At 45.2% G+C, this 22089-nt stretch overlaps 1 protein-coding gene across 2 annotated transcripts in view; it reads left to right on the plus strand.

The window, feature by feature from the left end:
* LOC310854274 (uncharacterized protein) overlaps nucleotides 1-22089 on the plus strand; it is a 57824-nt gene that overhangs the window by 16321 nt on the left and 19414 nt on the right. For both annotated transcript variants that reach the window (XM_083758869.1, XM_083758870.1), the window contains exons 7-18: nucleotides 5239-5283; nucleotides 6697-6723; nucleotides 7224-7268; nucleotides 9053-9097; nucleotides 9827-9880; nucleotides 12142-12210; nucleotides 12338-12406; nucleotides 13526-13594; nucleotides 18488-18556; nucleotides 20622-20690; nucleotides 21059-21127; nucleotides 21789-21857. In XM_083758869.1, the coding sequence (XP_083614995.1) occupies nucleotides 5239-5283; nucleotides 6697-6723; nucleotides 7224-7268; nucleotides 9053-9097; nucleotides 9827-9880; nucleotides 12142-12210; nucleotides 12338-12406; nucleotides 13526-13594; nucleotides 18488-18556; nucleotides 20622-20690; nucleotides 21059-21127; nucleotides 21789-21857 (699 nt within the window). The remainder of the gene's footprint in view (nucleotides 1-5238; nucleotides 5284-6696; nucleotides 6724-7223; nucleotides 7269-9052; nucleotides 9098-9826; nucleotides 9881-12141; nucleotides 12211-12337; nucleotides 12407-13525; nucleotides 13595-18487; nucleotides 18557-20621; nucleotides 20691-21058; nucleotides 21128-21788; nucleotides 21858-22089) is intronic.

Raw genomic sequence — 22089 nt, forward strand, 5'->3', positions numbered from 1 at the left:
AAAATCAACACTGAGCAAGGTACAGTACAGCCTCCTCCTGCCTTTTCACTTCATTCTCTTTTCTTGTCATACTCTTATTTGTTTACTTTCATTGAGCCTTTTATTTAACCAGATAAAAATGAGATTAAACCAGGTATAAACAAGATTAAGAATCTATTGTCTTGGCCAAGACAGGCAGCAGCATGAGTAAAACCAAATACAAACACAAGGAACAGACAGAGAAAACAGAGAAGTAATATTACAATATAGAAATATAGGGGGCACGGTGGCACAGTTGGTAGTGCTGTCGCCTCACAGCTAGAAGGTCCTGGGTTCGATTCCCACTCGGGACGCTGTGGGTGCTGGCGGCGTGTTTCCTCCTCCGCGTCATCAGTGCCCATACCCGAAGGCGGGGTTGGCGAAAGTGCAAAAGTGGAGTTTGCATGTTCTCCCCGTGTCCCCTAGGGTAGGTACCCTCACAAAAAACATGCAGTAATCCTGGTCACTAAACTGCCTCCCCCTGGCCAGCCGGGGCGCATGATGGAGGGGAAAGGAACTGGTTGGAATAACGTGTTCCTTCCACGCGCTACGTCCAACCAGGGAAACTCCCCCCTGTCAGGTGTAAAGGAGCAACTTGGACACTCAGGCATGATGGAAGCATGAGTTCAAGTCCGTTGCTCTCCCCTTGTCCCCCATATATGGGGACTAGGTTGGTGGAGGGTGTGTAGAGCCCAGGTGTTATGACGCAGAGTGATTTGAACCCAATATGCAGAGTAACCACAGACAAGAATAGCCGTTTAAGGATTTATTCAAAAATAAGGCAAGTCTTACACTGGAATAGTATGCAGGGAAAATCTCAGGAAAGCAGGAAACATCAATGAGTAATGTAGCCATAAAACAGGAACAAACAGGAATCCAGGAACTTGCATCGACAACATCAAACTATGAACTGACACTGAAGTTTGCAATAAGTCCAGTCTTATAGGGGGAGGGTTGATTGACGAATTGTTCACAGGTGGAATGACGAGGGAGTTGGAGACAGGTGAGTGAATGTGACTGCAGAGTGGAAGGGGAAGTGGGATTGGCCAGGGCTGAGACATGGTCTGTGGAGTGACAGATCATGACAGTACCCCCCCTCTCAAGGGACGGATCCCAGACGTCCCACAACCTCAATGAGGAACGAGCAGGGTGGGTAGGAGGAGGGAAACCAAGGCTGGGCACCGGAATTCAGGAGGGCGGCCTGAATGATGGACCCGGGCTGAGCAGTTTACGTCTGGAGGCCGGCCGGGAGGCAGAGACGAGACGAAGGATGCGACTGGAGGTCGGCCGGGATGCTGAGACGAGGCAAAGGAGGCGCCGTCTGGAGGTCGGCCGGGAGGCCGAGACGAAGCGAAGTAGGCGCCGTCTGGAGGTCGGCCGGGAGGCCGAGACGAAGCGAAGTAGGCGCCGTCTGGAGGTCGGCCGGGAGGCCGAGACGAAGCGAAGTAGGCGCCGTCTGGAGGTCTGGCCAGGAGGCCGAGACGAGGCAAAGGAGGCGCCGTCTGGAGGTCGAGACGAGCGACGCTGGAGGTGCTGCAGGCGGAGGTGATACCGGGGATGCTGCAGGCGGATGCGACGCCGGAGGTGCTGCAGGCTCAGAAGGCGACGCCGGAGATTCTGCAGGCGGGACTGCAGGCGGAGCTGCAGGCTGGACTGCAGGCGGAGGAGGCAGAGCTGCAGGTGGAACTGCAGGCGGAGGCGGAGCTGCAGGTGGAGAACAGGAGGAGGATGCTGCAGACTCTGGAGACGGGACCCCAGAGGACGCTGCACACCCAGGAGATGAGGAGGATGCTGCAGACTCTGGAGATGGAGAGCCGACAGACAGCAGCTGACGGAAGCACTGCAGCCGAACAAAAAGCCCAGAGCCAGAGCTTCCATAACGTCAGGCTGACGCCGGTCACCACTGGAGATGAATGCCAAGGGCTCTGGCAGGTCACCGGCTGAAAGGACTGTTGAGGGTGCAGAGGGCGCAGGCAGGACACCTAGGGAGATGGCTGGCAAGGGCTCTGGCAGGTCAGCAGGAGGTACAGTCGGTGAGGGTGCAGAGGGCGCAGGCAGGTCACAAATGGAGGCAGCCGGCAAGGGCTCGTGGATGCCGGGCAGCACAGCACTCAGTGGAGTGCTGGGCAGGCTGGGCGGTGGAGAGCTGGGCGGCAGAAAACAGGACGGCGGAGAGCTGGGCAGGCTTTTCACAAAGACAGGAGACAAAGTCACTGGGAGCGAGGAACTGGGGTCAGGTAGCTGAAAAACACCCCCGGGGTCCCGCTGCCGTAGTACAGGCCTGTGACGGGGCTGCACCGCTGCAGTGCAGCAGGACGTGAAGGGGCTGCAGGCGGGACTGCAGATGGACGTGACAGGGCTGCAGGCGGGACTGCAGATGGACGTGACGGGGCTGCCCGGGTGGGCTTGGTGGCTGGGAGACCCCGGGACACACCCCCCCGCCTGTCGACACAACAGGGACCTCCCCGAGCCAGGCGGGTGCCATAATACGGATTTGTTGCATGAAGTTGTTCTGAATGAACTTCTTCACTGCCTCGAAAATGGGAAAAATAATCCATATAGTGGTTCTTCTGCTCGCTGGGAAAATATTCCATACACTGGGTCTCCTGCCGGACAGAATCAGGGCTAAGGGGATGCAGGCTCATCACTCCAACCCTAATAGAGTGAGGAGCTGGCTGGGAAGCCTGTGGTAGTGAGCTGGTCTCAAAGTTCTTCAGCCTCCCACAAACCACATCAAAATGGGGGACAAAATGGCTTGTCCATGGCCTCTCTTTAAACCACTGCTGGTGTACTGTAATCTCCCTCTGGAGTTCAGCACGCAGGTTAAGAGGAGAGGCCACAAGACAATCTACAACAGTTTCAAAACTCAGCACCTTCCTTGTCAAAAACAGTAACTCTGCTGGGTTCATTTTGATGGTCAGTTCATAATGTTATGACGCAGAGTGATTTGAACCCAATATGCAGAGTAACCACAGACAAGAATAGCCGTTTAAGGATTTAATCAAAAATACACTTACACTGGAATAGTATGCAGGGAAAATCTCAGGAACGCAGGAAACAGCAATGAGTAATGTAGCCATAAAACAGGAACAAACAGGAATCCAGGAACTTGCATCGACAACATCAAACTATGAACTGACACTGAAGTTTGCAATAAGTCCAGTCTTATAGGGGGAGGGTTGATTGACGAATTGTTCACAGGTGGAATGACGAGGGAGTTGGAGACAGGTGAGTGAATGTGACTGCAGAGTGGAAGGGGAAATGGGAGTGGCCAGGGCTGAGACATGGTCTGTGGAGTGACAGATCATGACACCAGGATCACATTAGATGATTGACACAGGGGTGAAAAATGGGTTACAAAATCGTGGGATAAAAAATATATATATAAAAAAAATATATATATATATAGAGTAAAAAGTGAGTTAAAACACAATTACACAAAGGAGTCCGCCTCCGTTTCTCTCATTCTGTATCGAATAGCATTTGATGGAGCTAATTCAGCAAGTTGTAAGTCATTCTGCAACATACTCCATGCAGAGTGTGCAGAACACACAAACAGTCTTTTTTTCCAATCTCTGAATCTCAGGAAAAAGTCCAGGGAACATAAAGCATAATATTCTGTACTTTCCTGCAAGAAATAGTGGCTGAAGTCCCAGAATAGTGTATCAGTGTATAGGCCTATACGAGTGGCCACAGCAGGCCATCATATCAGAGCATGATACAGCACAGTGATGGTGAGTGAGTTACGGTTTGTATTGAACCTCAGAGAAGCTTGATAGTCTGTGTCTAACATGCAAAGACACTGTGCAGAGATGTGCATGTATAGAAGAATTGAAGAGAGAGAAACATTATGAAAACATAACCACTTTCACCCAGCCGACCCTATATTTTGGGCCAATATATTTTTTTAATTAAAGAGGCGTGGAGAAGACCTGGAGGAGACCCGCTGTTGATCCAGGCGACAACGTCTGCGTTAATCTATGCCGGTCTGAAAGTACCTACGCCTGGATCAGCGACAGGTCTTCTCATGAGGGGCGCGGCAACGCGTGAAAGGAAAATAAATCCCAACAGAATCCAGGTCTGGTCAGTCACGGGCGTGTGCGCGAAACGACCACACGTGCAACAATTAGCCCTTCGCTAAATCCCGCCCCAAAAAGTGATTGTCCAATGCCAATCCAAATAGTTTAGCAACTGTTGCTATGCAGGTCAAGCTTTCGCCACTTCATAGCTGTCAGTGTTATTTTGCATGGCTGTGTTGTTGAACACATACACAGCTTAACGTCGAGAAAGTTACACGACTGACCCACCCAGGTGATGGCAATAATACTAATGACCGTAGTCTTACCATGCAACATGCAATGGGTAAAAGTTGGGTAAAAGTAGATTCCTCCCTCTGTAATTTCCTCGTATTTCTAGTTTATTTAAAGGTATATTCAGTGATTTCACTTAATTCAAATATCACTTATTTCTTTGTTTTGTTGTGATAATCCTCTCTACTATATAGTGTGCTGGCCATATAAGGAGTTCCTCCCTGTCCCCAGTTAACCCCTGGGGGTCAAAAAACCTTAGGTTTCGTTTTTGACTCTCTATCCTGATTGGACGAAAGGCTGGGTCCCACAGCCAAAAACGAAACCTAAGGTTTTTCGAGTGAAATCACTGAATATACCTTTAAATAATGTCATGCACATTTGTCCAGTGCATAGCCTACTGCAGGCCTGGTTGACTAGATTTAGAACACATTTTGAAGGTTTTGCTACCGAAATGATCGATTATTTTATATGGAGAAATCCCCTCATTTAACATGCATCTCAATGGGGAGAAGGACAGCTTGTCCTGTCTCCTCGCTGCTAACGTGCCTATTGGACAAGGACGGGTTGGGGAGGGACTTAGCGAAGGGATGATTTCATGGGACCGCGCCCACGTGAATTGCCCCTCAACTTCTATGTGCGTACAGAAAAAAAACGGAGCTCTCATTGAAATTGAATTACTAGGCGTGTTAATCGCTGCCCGTTTGAAAGGACCTAGTCGTACATACTGTACAGTATAGAATGCAACTCATAACTCGAACCACCAAATTGTTGTTTGTAAGGTTGTACGGTCACATTAGTAAGCACAACTGCAGAGAGTTGCCTTTTGTGTGTGTATGATGATCACGTTGCTTTGATTAGCCAGGGTTCCAAACTAAACTAACCCAAACATGTTGTCACCTGTTCATCACAGGGTGAAGCTGGGATCAGTGGATTACCTGGTCGAGAAGGGTCGGAGGTGAGTAAAGTCGTCATGCTATTCACCCGGTACAGTACAGTAGCTGTGCACAAACTGGTTTTGGTGCACTAATGCTAACATAACAGCACTCAGTAATATCATACTGTACTGCTAGAAGACGTTGTATTATTTAGAGACTGAGGAAAAGACAGGAAGCAGAGCTGGAGGTAGGTAAAATGTTGAGGTTCTCTCTAGGAGTAACAAGGATGGATAGGATCAGGAACGAGTACATCAGAGGGACAGCGGATGTCAGATGTTTTAGAGATAAAGCCAAGAGAGGCCAGACTGAGATGGTTTGGACACATACAGAGGAGGGATAGTGAGTATATCGGAAGGATGTTGAGGCTGGAACTGCCAGGCAGGAGGCCTATAGAGGAAGACCAAAGAGAAGATGTATGGATGTAGTGAAAGAGGACATGAAGTGAGTTGGTGTGAGAGAAGAGGAGGCAGGGGACAGGGTGAGATGGAGGCAGATTATTTTGCCAGGTATGTTTGTCCATACTGTGTGAGGAATTTGTCTATTATGTACACAGACGGTAGCCTGCCTAATAGTATATACATTCTGCATTGCACTTGTTGATATTATGTATACACACTGTGTAAAATCCCATGTGTTAATGGACCCTTATGGCCGGGTAGTAGCTATAGTAGTTGTGCCAGGGGTATTATTTGGAAGAGGTGATGTATGCTGTCTTCAGTGATTATCTTTCCTGCACACTTCTCAGTCCTGGAGCACCGGAGGTCCTTGAGACTGCAGGTCTTGATACTGCAGGTCCTGGGGTGCTCCAGGTCCTTGAGACTGCAGGTCCTGGGGTGCTCCAGGTCCTTGAGACTGCAGGTCCTGGGGTGCTGCAGGTACTTGAGACTGCAGGTCCTGGGGTGCTCCAGGTCCTTGAGACTGCAGGTCCTGGGGTGCTGCAGGATCTTAAGACTGCCGGTCATTGGGATGCAAAGAAGTTCTGGGTCTTTGGCATTGACTTTAAATCACCAGCCATCTGTCTAATATCTGTAAACGCCGGACACTTGTTGGATGCTGCACTACGAAAGATGGGCAACAAACTTGATGCTATAAAGGCAGAGCCAGCATTTACAAAACCCATCTTAGACCACCCAACAGCGGAATAACGTTTAACTCCCTTCCCGAGACAGTGCAGGAGTTCTTCCTAGTTTTTCTTAGTTCTTCCTCCTAAAACAATTAACGCCAGTCACTATTCAACACACGAAGTTGGATGATGAAGGCAGTGCCGCAACTAATACGTCTTTCACCATTGTGTCAAGATAACGCGTTAAGTACTTCTAATGAGTTATTATGTTCTGTAAGGGTGAAAGCAAGCCAGAGGGCCTGTTCTGTTCCTGTTCTGTGTCCATTGTTGTCTCGATCTGCCTTAACCAGACTTTGTTGTGTACACACAGGGCAAGGCCGGCTACAAAGGAGAAGCGGTATGAGTATGAATCCTACTATATACGTCTAATCAAATTGTCTTTTATAACCCATTAAAACTGGGAAAGCATCTGCCATGTTAGATGTTATCAGTGTTGATTTTGGCAGCACATTTAGATTTTAGTTTTAAGTCATGGCCTTTTGAATAGTTTTCATTTAGTTTTAGTCACATTTTAGTTCCTAACATTTTAGTCTAGTTTTTATTTGTTGACGAAATATATTTAGTCTTAGTTTTATCCATCATTTAGGTTCCATTTAGTTTTCGTCAGTGAAAAAAGGTAGTTGATGAACATTTTTCCAATCAACACGCGTTGACTTTTCAAAAATAGCAGATGTACAAGCTCACAGCACGCCACTGACATTTCGCCACGCTGTGAGCTTGTGCCCTGCAGCTAATTTAAGATTTTTTTTTATATGGCTCATGGCCTGCAACGTGTTGGAAGCCTGACAGTGTTTTTACTGACAACATCAAACTGATAACGTTTTGTATCCCTTGCAGGGAGAGAGAGGAGAATGTGGCACGCCTGGAATTAAGGGAGACAGGGTACGTTGATGTATTGTGTCACAACAGATACACACCCATGTCATCTTTGGTCTCCGCTCCACCAGTACGATTAGCATCGTTCATAATTGTTATAATTATACAGGAATGTAGTGGAGGACCACACCACCCGTGTTGCTCTGCACACCTGCCAGTGCAGTTGTGAAATATAGATCACATCGTATCCATAAGGATGCGTCACATTTGCACAATAAATTAACTACAGAAATCAACTGCAGAAATGTATAGAAGGGCAATAATATTAAAACAGTTTAAGAGCCATAAACGTCAAGACGTCTAATTGCCAATTCTGTACCGGATGCCACGGACGACAAGACGTCTTCTCTTTTTTTTTTTATCCATATTTTGAAAATTCCTCTAATCTGGTGTACAGGTGATGACATGCATAATATAATTACAAATTCTTTCTTTCTTTATAATGGGAGAATTGGCACTCAAAGCCTAAACTGGTGACCACCAGGTGGCGCTGAAATTATGTGCCCTGTGACATGATGTGATAAATGACCAAAAATCATGTGTCTTACAATTCAATCTGTAATTATTTCAGGCAAAGTTTCTACTAAATGGTAAATGGTGCATTTATATAGCGCCTTTATCCAAGGCGCTTTACAGAGATTGTGCATTACATTCACCCATTCACACACCCATTCATACACCGATGGCAGCGGAAACCATGCAAGGCACCAACTAGCACATCGGGAGCAATTAGGGGTTCAGTGTCTTGCTCTAGGACACTTCGACAGTAACTCTGGGGGAGCCCGGGTTCGAACTGGTAACCTTACGGTTACCATCCAGGCACTCTACCCCTGAGCCAACGCCGCCCCATTATGTTCAATGCTCCTTCCTTTGCGTCAATGTAACCCGCAAGTATTACATAAGGTTTAAACTTTACACACATCTAAGCATTGTGTGGGAGTTCTGTTTTACGACGCCAATTAGGCTGGTGTTGACAGAATGAAAGTTTCATTGAGCATCACCCATTTTATTATTCACCACACTGTGTTGAATGCAACCACAATGCTACGTTTAGTTTATTTGCCCAATGATAAAATGTCAAAGGAATGTGATAAAGGCACACAACACCCAACATGTGGCTTAGCTGGTAGTAAGTAGCCTTGCCGAGCCATGAGGCCCATAGGGCAGGACCCTATCTCCTGTTTCTGTAGCGTGGGGCAGCTTGATGTACAAGTACACCCCCTGGACATGACGCTAGCTAGTATGTCGCAGGGACTTACACCCCAATCCAACCCTTGATGCTGAGTGCCAAGCAGGGAGGCACTGGGTCCCAATCTAAATGATAACATGTGGGAAACATTAAACTGGTATATGCTGTCACATATGTTTAATATCGGACACAAGGCACATAAAATGACGTGTGAATAAAAGGAAATTAAATTTCTTGCCCAACTTTTGTTTTCCCCTTTTATCTTTGAAACCTCAGTTTTGCTAGTCATCAGATTAAATGCCACCACAGGACAAAAAATTGTTACATCGATCACATCCTGTTCTGTGATAAGGTAAGGCAAGGTTAAGCCATCCATGGGTTAAGTAAAGTAGGCTAAGATAAGATAAGCAACATATAGCGTAGGATAGCATTGCATAACAATATAGGCACAATGTATAGCATGTAGGATTAGCATAACAGAACAATAATGTAACATGACAGCGTAACGTACCGTAACATACACAACATAGCATTGAATTTAATGGCTGCACAACACAACACATCGTATACGTGATTTTAATTAACTGAATGTTCTCCCCAGGGTCCTGAAGGGCCAGTTGGCACCAGAGGAAACCGTGGACTTCAGGTGAGTTCTGTCGTTTCTCTCACAAGGAAAGTATCATTTTAATCACCAAGCATACGGTATTGCAATTAGCCCTTCGCCAATTCCCTCCCCAACCCGTCCTCGTCCAATAGGCACATTAGCAACGGCTACTAAGAGAGTAGACATCTTTTCCTTCTCACCCATTGAGATGCGTGTTAAATTACGGGATTTCTCCATATAAATAATCGATCATTTCAGTAGCAAGAGCTTCTTTAAATCTAGTCAACCAGGCCTGCAGTAGGCTATGCGCTGGACATGTGCATGACATTATTTCGATAAACTAGAAATACGAGGAAATGTTAAAGAAACGGTATCCAACTCAATCAACTTTAACGACCGCCCGACAGGAGTTTTCATGTAATGCACGGTAAGACTACGGTGATTCGTTTTATTGCCATCACCTGGGTTGGTCAGTCGTGTAACTTTTCCGACATGAAGCCGTGTATGTGTTCAACAACACAGCCATGCAAAATAACATTGACAGCTATGAGTTGATGAAAGCTTGCCCAGCATAGCAACGGTTGCTAAACTATAAATTGACATTGGACAATTGCTTTTGGGGTGGGGTTTAGCGAAGGGCTAATTTGGTTGTTGTAGTAGCAGACAGTAGTGGAAAAACCTTCAGCTTATAAATGGTCAGCAGGCAGCAGATGACTCTATGATGACTCTGATCGTTTAGTACTTTTTCTTTTTGTCCCCCCTCCAATTCAGGGTGTGCCTGGTCCACACGGTGATGTCGGACCTGAGGGACCCATGGGTAAAAAAGTATGTATTTCTCCATCTTTTCAAATACACACACACACATATTTCACATTTCGATTTCTTTATTTGAGTCCACATTTATAAAATACATTATCAAGGACACAAATATTTTCAGTTGCTTCTGATATACTACGCACTCGAAACATCACGTGTCTCAGTGCTTGAGTCCAAACAAGCCCTAAATGTACAGAATATAGGCAACACATGAACTTATTCACAGCCAACATTGGTCACTTCAGTCTGTCATATTACCAACACCGAAAGTAAATCATGGGTACAAAAAGCACCTTCTCCTCCAAATAGACCGACTGTCTATAATGGAGTAGATTGAACAGTATGTTGCAAGCTGCTTTGCCTTACACTTGGACAACCCTATAATCCTCAAGCCTCTGACCACTAGCCTGTGGACATGGCCCAGGCTGCCAAATATAAAAACAATGAGCTGACACGTATAGCCCAGTTGTATAATGGTCTGTACTAATGGTTGATATTTTACTTGTTTAGTAAGGAAAGCTTCCTCTAAACTTGAATCAAAAGCACAGCCAACTTCCAATAGAAAAACCTCTCTGCTGTTCGTCAATTATAATGACATCTGGTGTATTTGCAGTTATATTTGCAAACACGGTTGGGTCATTGCATTGAAGTTCTTTTACAGCTATACAGACCTTGGGCAGTTTGCTGAGAAAAAAAGAGAAACAAGTTGAAAAGATTAATGTAATTCAATGTTCTGCTTCGGCTGTCACCTCCTTTATGTACAGTACGAGTACTGTTTGTTCACAGAGGCCAGCACAAAGGCCAGGGACCTTTGGTCCCTCGCCGGGCCAAATGCATGGGTCAAAGGTGACGCTCGGCATTGAATCTGTGTGCTCAGCTGAAGGATACTGCGCTTTTGCTACTCAATATGTCTTTCCCAGAACATGGGTTCTGGTTCAAATTAAGTTTCCATCATAGTTGAAGAAAGGAGCAATCCTGAGGCTAAATTTTACCAGCCAACAGAGAGACGTGTTACCTGAGGAGAGGCAGACATGATCGATAAAACATTTCATGTATTACTCTCATCGATCAAAGGCGGGAAGAATTCATAGAAGAATGTGTCCTAATGTTTTATCTGCTGTAGGGGTGAGCTCTTTCGCAGTTTTTAAAGGATACCGTCACAGACGAGCAGCCATATTGCATTGATTCTTCACAGGCCTATACAGTGTGTACTGTACAGTAAAAGTCCTGATGAGTGTACCGTACATTGTGTGTTCGTTCGTCTGCGGCGTTGAATAACCACAGCTTTTGTGCCGTCAGTCATCGACTGACGGCACTCCAAACCATCGCCTCTTATTACCCTGTCAGTGTGTTTTGTCCGTGTCCACGCCTCCCCACCGCCCCTGCCATGGCGAATCTGACATGAGCCCACACTCCCCGTGGGGGAGTGTGGGCTCCCCTTAATTATTTTGGAGGAATGTTCATGTGGCTTGTCTGACTGTCATGTCATCCCACATTGGGACTGAATGGCAGACTAATGTCTGACTTCATGTCTTGTCTAGACGTGCCCGCAAAGGGCAAAAAAAAAAGAAAAGAAAAAAAGATGAAACAGACGGTGTGCACTGTACCGATGAGTCCACCACGCCCTCCTCACACCTTAGGGTCCTCCCACTCTATACAGCTGGAGGGAGAGGGGGGTTGGGGTATGATCTGATTTACGGCTTGTCAGTAAAGTTTTCACTGAGGGGATTTTCCGCCACCCCCAGATACATGTCTGAACCCCTCTTTAAGATAGGAAGTAGAGGGGTTAAGGAAGGACATTTTGCCTGTGTGTGTGTGTGTGCATGGCATGCGTGCGCTCGCACATGTGTTTGTGTGCGTGCGTGCGTGTGATTTATTGATGTGATCAGGAAGGTTATCTCAGAGGAACTTCCGTCATGCTGTGTCCAAGAGAGAATTCTGGCCGGGAGGTCGGTGAAAGATGTCTGTCACACTTTGAAAACCTGAGTGTACACATTTTTTACACTGTTAAAAGTAAAGGATTTTACCGTGCATGTCCTGACAATCCAAATGAGTATAAATACTAACAGAAGCCAGATTTTATTAGAAATTACCTAAACAAAGGTACACATTTTGAGGGATAAACAATATCCATTACACTTTCACAGCTCAGAGGATTATAACTTAAAGTGATCAGCACTTTATCATATGGAATTCCTCAATGGTGTCACTACATAATTGTCTAATTGTCTGTATCCGTGTGTGCGCGCGTGCGTGCGTGTCTTTTATAGGGGGAAAGGGGACTTTCTGGACCACCTGGAATCCAGGGGGAGACAGGGATCGGCCTGCCAGGACCTAAGGTGAACTCTACACCTATCCTGTTGTTTTGGAAAAATAGGAGGAAAAGAATACCGTCATGCTAACACTTATGTTCCCACCTGCACTGTGCTTATTGCCTGCCTGTCTGTACGCCCCTCCTCTCTACAGGGAGATGTCGGTTTCCAGGGACGCTTAGGGCCCCCGGGGCCACCGGGACTTGGTGAGACAGGACCACCGGTGAGTACGAGTTCAATTCCAAGTTCAATCCCCACTGAGTGCTTTGCAGCAAGGTGACACATACTGAAGGCACATACTGAAGGTACATGCTCCCTCCGACGTCGGAAAAGTTTGGAAAGTCAGGACCTCTGGCGCAGCAGGCATATCCCCCCTAAGCCCCCCTCCCCCAAAACCCAATTGACTGACTTCTATGTAAACCAAAAATTCAGTAGCTAAATAGCCAGCCCCCCCATAGTCGTCGCTGAGGAGGAGCGTCCGAAAAATCAAGTCCGAAGTCCTGAATTACGTCATAATGTAGTTATCTCACCTCCCTTTCCGGAAAAAATGATTTGGAAATCCCAGAGGAAGGAGCATGTATTGCGCTTTAGTTATGTGCAGGTGTACAACACATGCAAGTATAAATCAAGTTTGAGTATACTCTGGAATTACAAAACTGCATAGACAGATGGAGTTCTGAAAAGACTTCATGTGTGCATTCATGGTTACATTACATTTTGTACAATGCGTTTCATGGGACTAGGCAGAGAGGCATACACCACTTAAATTATTAGTAATAGTTCAGCAAATGTCCTCAACCCCCTTTCCCAAAATCATGTCTGGCATCAGCGAAAAAAAGAACAGGGCATTCATGACTTGCACAATAAATTATGCTGCTGTGAATTAAATAATACTGAAGCTTCTGGTCACACAAGAAAATGCAATAGATCACGCAATCTTTACCTATACTTGTTATTTACAAAGACTTATGGTCTTAAGTAGGTCAAGACAAGTGCGCACACACACACAAGAGACTGTCAGAAACTGTCAAACAGTACACAAACAGTACACAAGATACCGATATGCATAGACAGTGGCTCTCAGCCAGTCTGTGCACACTGAGCATATTGTGCTGGGTTCCTGGGGTTGAATGTGCATTGGTGAACACACACACACACACACACACATAGGGTGCGATCATGATTCACACCCAATCAACACATTATAAATACAATCCCAAGGAACACACACACACACACGCACGCTTTTGTGCGATTCTAGAAGAATGTTCTTGTGGTTTGCACTCATTCAACAGATGTTTGATGATCATCTGTTTGTTTATTTGTTTGCTTGTTTCCCCAGGGACCTCAAGGGCCACAGGGGATCTCAGGAGAGAAAGGGCCAATCGGAGAGGGTTTCCCTGGACCCAAGGTAAGATTAGGCCCTGCATGTCCTAAGTCCTAACCAATTTCCAATACTTTTACTTCTACTCCACTACATCTCAGATGATCCAAATACATACATACATACATTATCCACTTCAAGCGTATATACGCATTTCAGCCATTTGATTGTATGTACATTTGAAAACATTTGAAATGGGCCAATGTGCATATTAAGTATACTTTTGATGCCAATACTTTTGTACTTTTACTAAAGTACACATTGATTGAATTGTTTCTTTCACTTTCACTTAAGTAAAAGATTTGAGTACTTTTTCCACCACTGGACCTACGTATAACATTAGTGAAATTTGTCTTGCGACCCAGCAGCCTTGTACGCAACACATACACAAACATTTGACACAACACAAAACAGAAAAGAAAATACAATTTCATACTGTACCTAGTCAGTCCTAGTGGCCAAAATCCTAATTTGTGGCCCCTATACATTGTAGGAATTTTAAAGTTGTCGGCGAGTCATCAGATTGTTATGTAATTCACACTACAGCAGTTTTATTTTATTTTATCGGCTGTCATTATATCGTTGTGGTTTTCACACTAAACGTTTGATCGCCGACTAGGGGAACTAGCGCACACACACACACACACACACACACCACACGTGGTGGTCCAAATGTTTGCCCTGCGTTTAATATCAACATTATTCAAGTGAGATGCGTTGGTTTTATAGACTATTTAACAGCAATATTAGGCTAATATAGCTACCTACTGTATATATGACACCTGGATTTACCTACGGAATAAAGGTTATATTATCATCTATCGATACAAACAGACAGACATACAGACTTTCTGTCTGTGAGCACAGCTTTCCTGTGCTCTCATTGGCTGTAATACAGGCCTTCTCGGGACGTGGTCGCAACCCAGTTCATACTGTACGATGTCCAGTCGGCGAGACAGCCAAATATCAAACCTGCTACATATTCAGAAACGCTCGGGAAGGCGTCGGCGAGCTCTTTTATCGTCGCTGGATCTTCTCGCAGAGCCTTTCACACACAGCGAGCAAAATCTCGGTGGTCAAAGCCCCGATCTTGCGTCCAACCGGGGGTTTTGTCGCCGAGCGCTAAAAGTGCTTCCCGACAGCATAATGGGAGTAAATATGGTGCAGTGTGTACGAGCCCTAAGCCTCAAAGTGGACTGACTTCAGTCGGACCGGTCTGTATGCCGGAAGCTACAACACATTATGTCGCAGGCTTTCCACACATGCAGCTCTTCCTGCCGGGATCATAACCCAACGTCCCCGAGAGGCTTTGAACTTGAACTTTGAACTCCAGACCCCAACCCCCCCCCACCCCCCCATCACTCACCTACACCCCGCTGACCTGCGACAGAGGCCCCTCCGTCTGCTCTCCAGATCCCTGGCTGCAGGAAAGACAGGAAATTGACAACCTATATAATGCAGTTAACGTGAGACGATAACAGAACACAGAGGGCCCGCGAATCCGCACACGGCAACGCACGCATGCAGCGCGTCTCTCATTACCTCAGCGCCGCGTGATGCGGTTCATTGATCATCCACTACAGAGAACATGGGAACATGAGAGCACGCCGCCGCAGAGCGCCGAGCTACAAAGCCCCGTCTACGAGAATTCACAAGGGGGGGGGGGCTGGGGGGGTTTGGGGGGGGAGTACAGTACCCATGCAGGGCCACGCAGCGAGCCCACAAAAGTGACAGATGGCAAGGAGAGAATGATCCATCTCTTCATCTGTGACTCATCGTCTCAGGTTATACAGATACACATATGTGCGCTCGCGTTAGCACGCACATGCAGTCATGCACTCACGCACGCACACACACACACACACACACACACACACACACACACACACACACACACACAGGTATGTGGTTTCACAGTGATACACACATGCACAGCGAGACAGTACACACACATACAGTACATCCGCACACACGGAATCCATCTGCCAAGACCAGACTTGGTCCCTGCTACAATAGATGCCCTCATCGTATAGCTATATGCAGACGATACAGCCTTAGCATTTCTTGGTTTTTCTTTTTGCGTGACTCGCCTCTGCCCCGATTTCTTTGGGTCCTGTTTGTAGTGGCTTACAGGAGACGTGATGACATGCACACATTCCATTCAGGGACGTTGTTATTCCACACAGCCCGGTATCCCTGTACAACACATAGTTATACACAAGGCTGTGGATTTCCATTGGCAGGTGTAGCTGAGCCCAAAACGCAGTCTTGTTTTGATGAAACCAGATGGGGCCCCCTGAGTTTGTGAAACGCGATTAAGTCTGGGGAATGCACTTAAGCAGCATAATGACAAAGGCAATCGTCCTCTTTGCCTGCATTGCAACACCAAATACAGAGCAGCGGAGCCCTACACGAGAGACCGCGCGATGACCGAAATTCACTCGAGACGCCTTTTTTTTTCCACCTCACCGGATATTCATCCCATATTTCATCTGCTGCCATTCCCCGGAGAGAGAGAGAGAGAGAGAGCGACAGATACTTTCCACCCCCGATCTGGAACAGGAGGTGTATCTCCTGACTATTTCAGATTGGCCTCAGGGGGTTCTTTGCTTTTTTCTTCTTCTTTTTTTTTCTTCCTTTCTCGACGTGAGATTGACCCCCGGTCTCACAGATGGCATCCCAGTTCCAAAAAGGCAAGTGCTCCTAACCACGACGTGTCCTGACAAGCACCAGATTCACAAGAACTCAGCCACAATATCATACCCTTCCAACATAATTAGCACCCTGGCCTTGTTTGCCAAACAGGAGTGTCATGACAACAAATTTGCCTCTTTTATCATTCATCCTGGTGTGAAAGTAAAGCAATGCTTTGCTAACTAATGTACTTCCAAGGCTGCGACGGTGTTACTGTCCTTGGGTAACCCCTCAGGGTGCAGAGACGGAGGAGGAGGATAAAAAAAAATCTCTAGAAATATGACTTTTCTACGGAATCAAACAGCAAGGCACTGCAGTGCACATTTCCTATTGTACCCAGTGTTAACCGAGATTACCGGACTAATCTCTCACTTGTCTCTTTTCCCTTCTCTTGTGCGTGCTTTAATATTTCAGCTCAAAGCCCCGAGTGTGGTTACGAAGTAGACACTTCACAGGGAGTGACTTCACAGAGACAACATTCTGGTGTTTGCGTGCGACAGCTCGGATTTATTTCACTCCTGTCCTGGTGCCAAACCCACAGTCTGATTGATGCTAAACATGTCCCCACGTCAAAACCCCTCTGGACAGCACGGCCTTGAAAAGTTCTCACCCCCCCCCCCCCCTTTTTGTCCTGACACAGAGCAGTGTGTAGCGTGTGTGAGACGCGCAGATGTGGATCATGTGGCCTTTGTAGACACCCCTACTTTTTACTACATAACTGTTACTCTGTCCCCGAGAGGAAGTGTCTGGAAAGATTCACGCTCGCTTTTCAGCCATCAGAGTTTTACAAATAATGGTCTGGATTGAATTTACTTGAGGGACATTTTTTATTTTGTTTGTAGAGGCATTTAAAACCACTGACCGACTCGCCCCAGGCAGGGGTCTATCTTTTTATCCCCTTAACACCAAATGTCTTCATCGAAAATAGCCGATCTAGCACACAATATGTGCCGCAACAGGTCTTTTACTCTTTATAGATCATAGATTTTGCGAATGTTGTTCTATTTATGACTTGCCCAGAATAGTGACGCTAGGGTTCAATGGTTTGCTCTAAGTCTAAGATAACTTAATGAGAAATTGTTTGCAACGATACCTCAGAATAGGCTAATGTTAATCTGTAGGCGCACACTGTGTTTTGCATTTGCCCTTCCTTATATCTGCATATGCCATCTCTGTGAACAGCACTTTTCATTGTTCGCTCTGACGTTGTCGTGTAGACAAAAACAAAAAAGCAAACCGGAATTAGAACGGAATGTTTGCAAACATCAAAATGCTCGGTCAGGAATGCCACATTTCCTCACTGAATCGTGTTTACGATACCTGCACAAGTTGATGTTTGGTGGTCTGTGGTTTTGTGGGAGGTTGTTCCCATGCGTCGGTTCTGATGTGACATTAATGGAAGCTAGCCACCAAAATCTCTCATCGTGACCATTTAGCAGTGACTGTGGAAGGATCGTGAAAATGATGATTGATTGACTGAAGAACACTGCAGCCTCATGTCTTCCATGTACAGTACATAAACACAGCACCCTGCATGCAGCATCTTCCATGTACACGCACGCACCCACACGCACGCACGCACACACACACACACAGGGCCCTGCATGCAGCATCTTCCATGTACACGCACGCACGCACCCACACGCACGCACACGCACACACACACAGGGCCCTGCATGCAGCATCTGCCATGTACACACACGCACACTCACACAGATCTTCTATGCCATTTATTAGGCCTGTCACAATTATTACATAATCACCCAATCACAATAATTTGAGATAATCAAAATGATTTTGCATAATCGTCATAATCGTTGAAAAGAATTCATATATTTTGATTATTTTCAAACATTTTCAAAACGTAGTGGAAATAGCAGATCTATATGAGCTTGTAGATCAGCTATTTCCACTTTAAATGTTATTTTTTTAAGTATAAAGTTTTTAAATATGACAGTAATTTGCATGTTTAGGTTATTTGGCATATCTGCTCTGTAATTTCCTGCCCTGTAATTTCAAAGCTTAAAAGCTAAACAGAAATGTAATGTTTTATTCATGTGCTCAACAATGTTAATCACAATCTGACTTGTGCGTCAATTAATCGTCACGTAAAATTCCATTATCGTGACAGCCCTAGCTGTTGTATTCGTTTGATGAATCCATCTTCCAAATTGGTAATGTTCATTTCTCTCTGTCTCTTTCTCCTTTCCCCTTTGGTCTCCACAGGGCGAGCGGGGAATGGAGGGGCCACGGGGACCCAGGGGCCAAGCGGGCCATGGAGTCAAAGGGGACAAGGTAAGTGGTGCAAAGTAACTAAGAACATTTACATAAGTACTGTACTTAAGTACAATTTCGAGGTATTTTCACTTTACTTCCAACTTCAAATACTTTTACTCCACAACATTTATTTGAAAACTTTAGTTGCTAGTTACTTTGTAGATTTTGTTAATTATTACAAAACATACATTATAAATAACCACATCAGCCTATTTGAAAATAGCCGATCTACAAGCTCACGCGCTGTGATGGGACGCATTTCAGGACAGTTCAGGGCAGCACAAGACAGTACATTACTGTAGAAACAGTAGGCTGTAAATATACTCCCCCTCACACAAACTCACACATGCAGATGAACCCAGGCAGGCAGTCATCGTGAAGAACGGAAGGGCTCCAGTCAGACTAATATATAATGAGCTTTCTCTGCACAGAGAAGATGAATGGCGGGGCTAGATTAGCGGGGGGGCCTCAAAAGTAGCCTATAATGTTATATCATTGACCTAAATGGCATTATATCTACATTAAGGATAGTATGATAAAATAAAAGGTAAGGACTATCAGAAATGGCTTTGGGCATATGGAAAACTTTAGACATGCAGAGTGACACATTACTTTACCTGGGTTACATCATCTTCTGATACTTGGTTTTGACATGAAATAATAATCCCGTAGGCCTACTGTGTAGAGTTTTGTTTCATTAGCGCGAGCGTGACAGAATAGGTTACAGCTTGTTACGCTGCTGCTTGTTGAACACACGTGAATGGTAAAGATACCAAGGATTCGACAGTGATGCAAGTATAACACAGACTCTAAGCTGTTTATAAACCACAGTCAGTGACGCGTCGCTGACGAATCCTTGAATGTTAACTTTTCACCGCTGTTTGGAAATTCCTGGAGACGCACGGTTATAGTCACGGTCGGGAAAACTTGGGATTCGCTTCTCGCGTAGTGGTGGGACATGTCCCACGGACCGGCACCAGTGCACTCCAGTGGTTGGGGACCTCTGGGTTAAAAGATTTGAAGGGCAATCTTGCCGATGTTTTTATTTTTTACCTGAATGTTGTCTCGACACACAGAACACAGAAGTGCTGTGTCAGATTGTTGTGTCAAACATCAAAATTGTTCTCGAAACACTTCATCACTGTACTATCGGCCGGTGTACCCTCGGAAGGAATGACGTTTTTATGGTGTCATTGGAATGGTCGACCTTTAGTTGTGGTTGTCAGTGAAGTCATCCTCAAGGACGTTCCATGTGTGTCTTTGAGCATTTTATGTTAATTACGTGTGGTTTCTTGCCAAACTGGATTTGCCCTGGCAAGCTTACCGTACCTGTGTGGTGAAATTTATGACAGTGATAATTACAGCGATTTCATGATCTAATGACACATCAGTCAGTATAGTCAGGCCAACATTTGCATCTTGAAACCTAATAAACTTTTAAATTTACCTCGTGTTGGACACATGATTTATTATGACGTAAAAAGATGATGGATCAAATGTGTGAACAGACAGAGGAAGGGAAAGAGAGAGAGATAGCGAGAGAGACAGAATGTGCATTATTAAGAAAATTATTCTTATTATTTATTTATTTTTTACGCTGACTTATCGAAGACAAGTTCCACTTGTGCTTGAAACATCCGGTTGTGCCTCTGTCAACCACGTCCAACACTGATTCACCACTTATAGAGTTCAAGAGCCATTCATTCAGCATTGTTCCTTCATCTACGGACACCTGGAATACTTTATTATTTGCTGCAATAAACATTCTTTGTTCATTACCATATAAAACAGAACTGTGTTAAGTTATACTGTCCTATTCGGAAGCTGTACTTATTCATAGTTGTAAAGGTTTCTTTACGCGGGTATACCTTGTCGAGTGAGGTTGTTTAAAATCACGCTTTTGTAGTCATTAATAATGAACACGCAATAAAATGTGCTGGAATGTCACAAACATGGCAATTTATTACTGGGTGCTTTCCACGTGCTATAAATCATACGGAACGTGCTACTTGACATGAGGTGCTAATGCTGTGTCATAACCGCCTCACTGTTCCTCTGCCTGCATTCTCGTTATAACCTCTAGGGGGACTTTGGCCCTCCAGGGTTTCCTGGCCCTCTTGGCCTCTCAGGGGTGGGCATACAAGGGGAGAAGGTAAGTCCGTCATTACTGAAAAACTTTTTTTATTTTATTTTTATATAATCGTTTTCATATTTCCATGATTTATTTTCATGTTTTGCACTGCAAGCAGTGATCCAAATTATATCCACCGCCAGAAGACAATGTGGCATCTTAGAAAGTTATTGCATGATTTGTATGAAAAATACTATTGTTATGCATATTTGGCTAAAATTGTATTCGCAAAGAAGGGATATTTTCTATAATGAAATGACATAAACATTCTTTTTTAAATACATTACAATACATTACAATCAATTACATTGAGTATCATTGTTCATACAAGTTATTCTGTGCATTATGCCACTGACTGTGTACTAATCTCTGTGTCCATGGATCTCCAGGGTACAGAAGGGCCCAGGGGGCCAATAGGGGGTAGAGGCCCCCAGGGAGAGGGTTTCCCAGGGTCCAAGGTGTGTATGCTTTTATGCTTTAAAGGGCAATATAAATATATCAATGAATAAATAATGTGTTGAATAAAACATTATTTTAACCAAAAAAAGACCTGGACGGGCACACTGTATGGGGGAAGAGAACAGCGGGGATGAGGAGCTGATGGCTTAGATATGGTGTTATGGGGAGTGAAACAAACAAGGACAGATGGTGGTGGATTTTGTCTAAAGGATGGAAATATGGCTGTGGTGAACACCTTTATATGATAACATATAAAGGCGTACGGTATAGGAGGCACTGAGGGGGACATTCAACATAGGAGGGCTGTAGCCAGCTCAGAAACCCGTCCGCCAGTGACATCGTTAGCCAGATTTCTTTTTAAACAAGATTATTTAAAAAATATATATTTACATTTTTATTATCGTGAGAACGATTTTTTCTGCCGACCTCATGCCGACCGCTCGGTGCGGCCGTTCTTTTCTTTGTTTTACTGGGGTTAAGGTTAGGAATAAGGTTATAGTTAGGTTACTTTAGGAATACCAGGTGGTATTCCATGAAAAGTGGTGAAGTGGTCCTTGAAGCCAAGGTGTAGACCACCTACAGAGCACTTGAGTTGAGTTTAAGTAGTTTTGTATTTCTGTACTGTAGTTACATAGAGTTAAGTCATATTGTCTCATTCAGGGGGACCAAGGCTTGCCTGGGGAGGCTGGCGTCACCGGAGAGAGAGGGGCTGGTGAACCAGGACCTAAGGTGAGGACCAGGACCGTCCACAAAAACTCACCATAACTGATATCACGCACAACCTTTCTTTGATTACCAAACTGCACCGTGTATGTCAGATGTTGTGTTAAAGATGTATTATATATCTGAAGGCTCATGTTTTGATTTGAGGATGATACAGTGTATTGAGGCATTGCCAATAGAGTGACGCACACACACACACGCACGCACACGCACACACACACACACACACACACACACA

The sequence above is a fragment of the Protomyctophum parallelum genome (assembly GCF_964188405.1).
Source record: "Protomyctophum parallelum genome assembly, chromosome: 23".
Taxonomy (NCBI): Eukaryota; Metazoa; Chordata; class Actinopteri; order Myctophiformes; family Myctophidae; genus Protomyctophum; species Protomyctophum parallelum.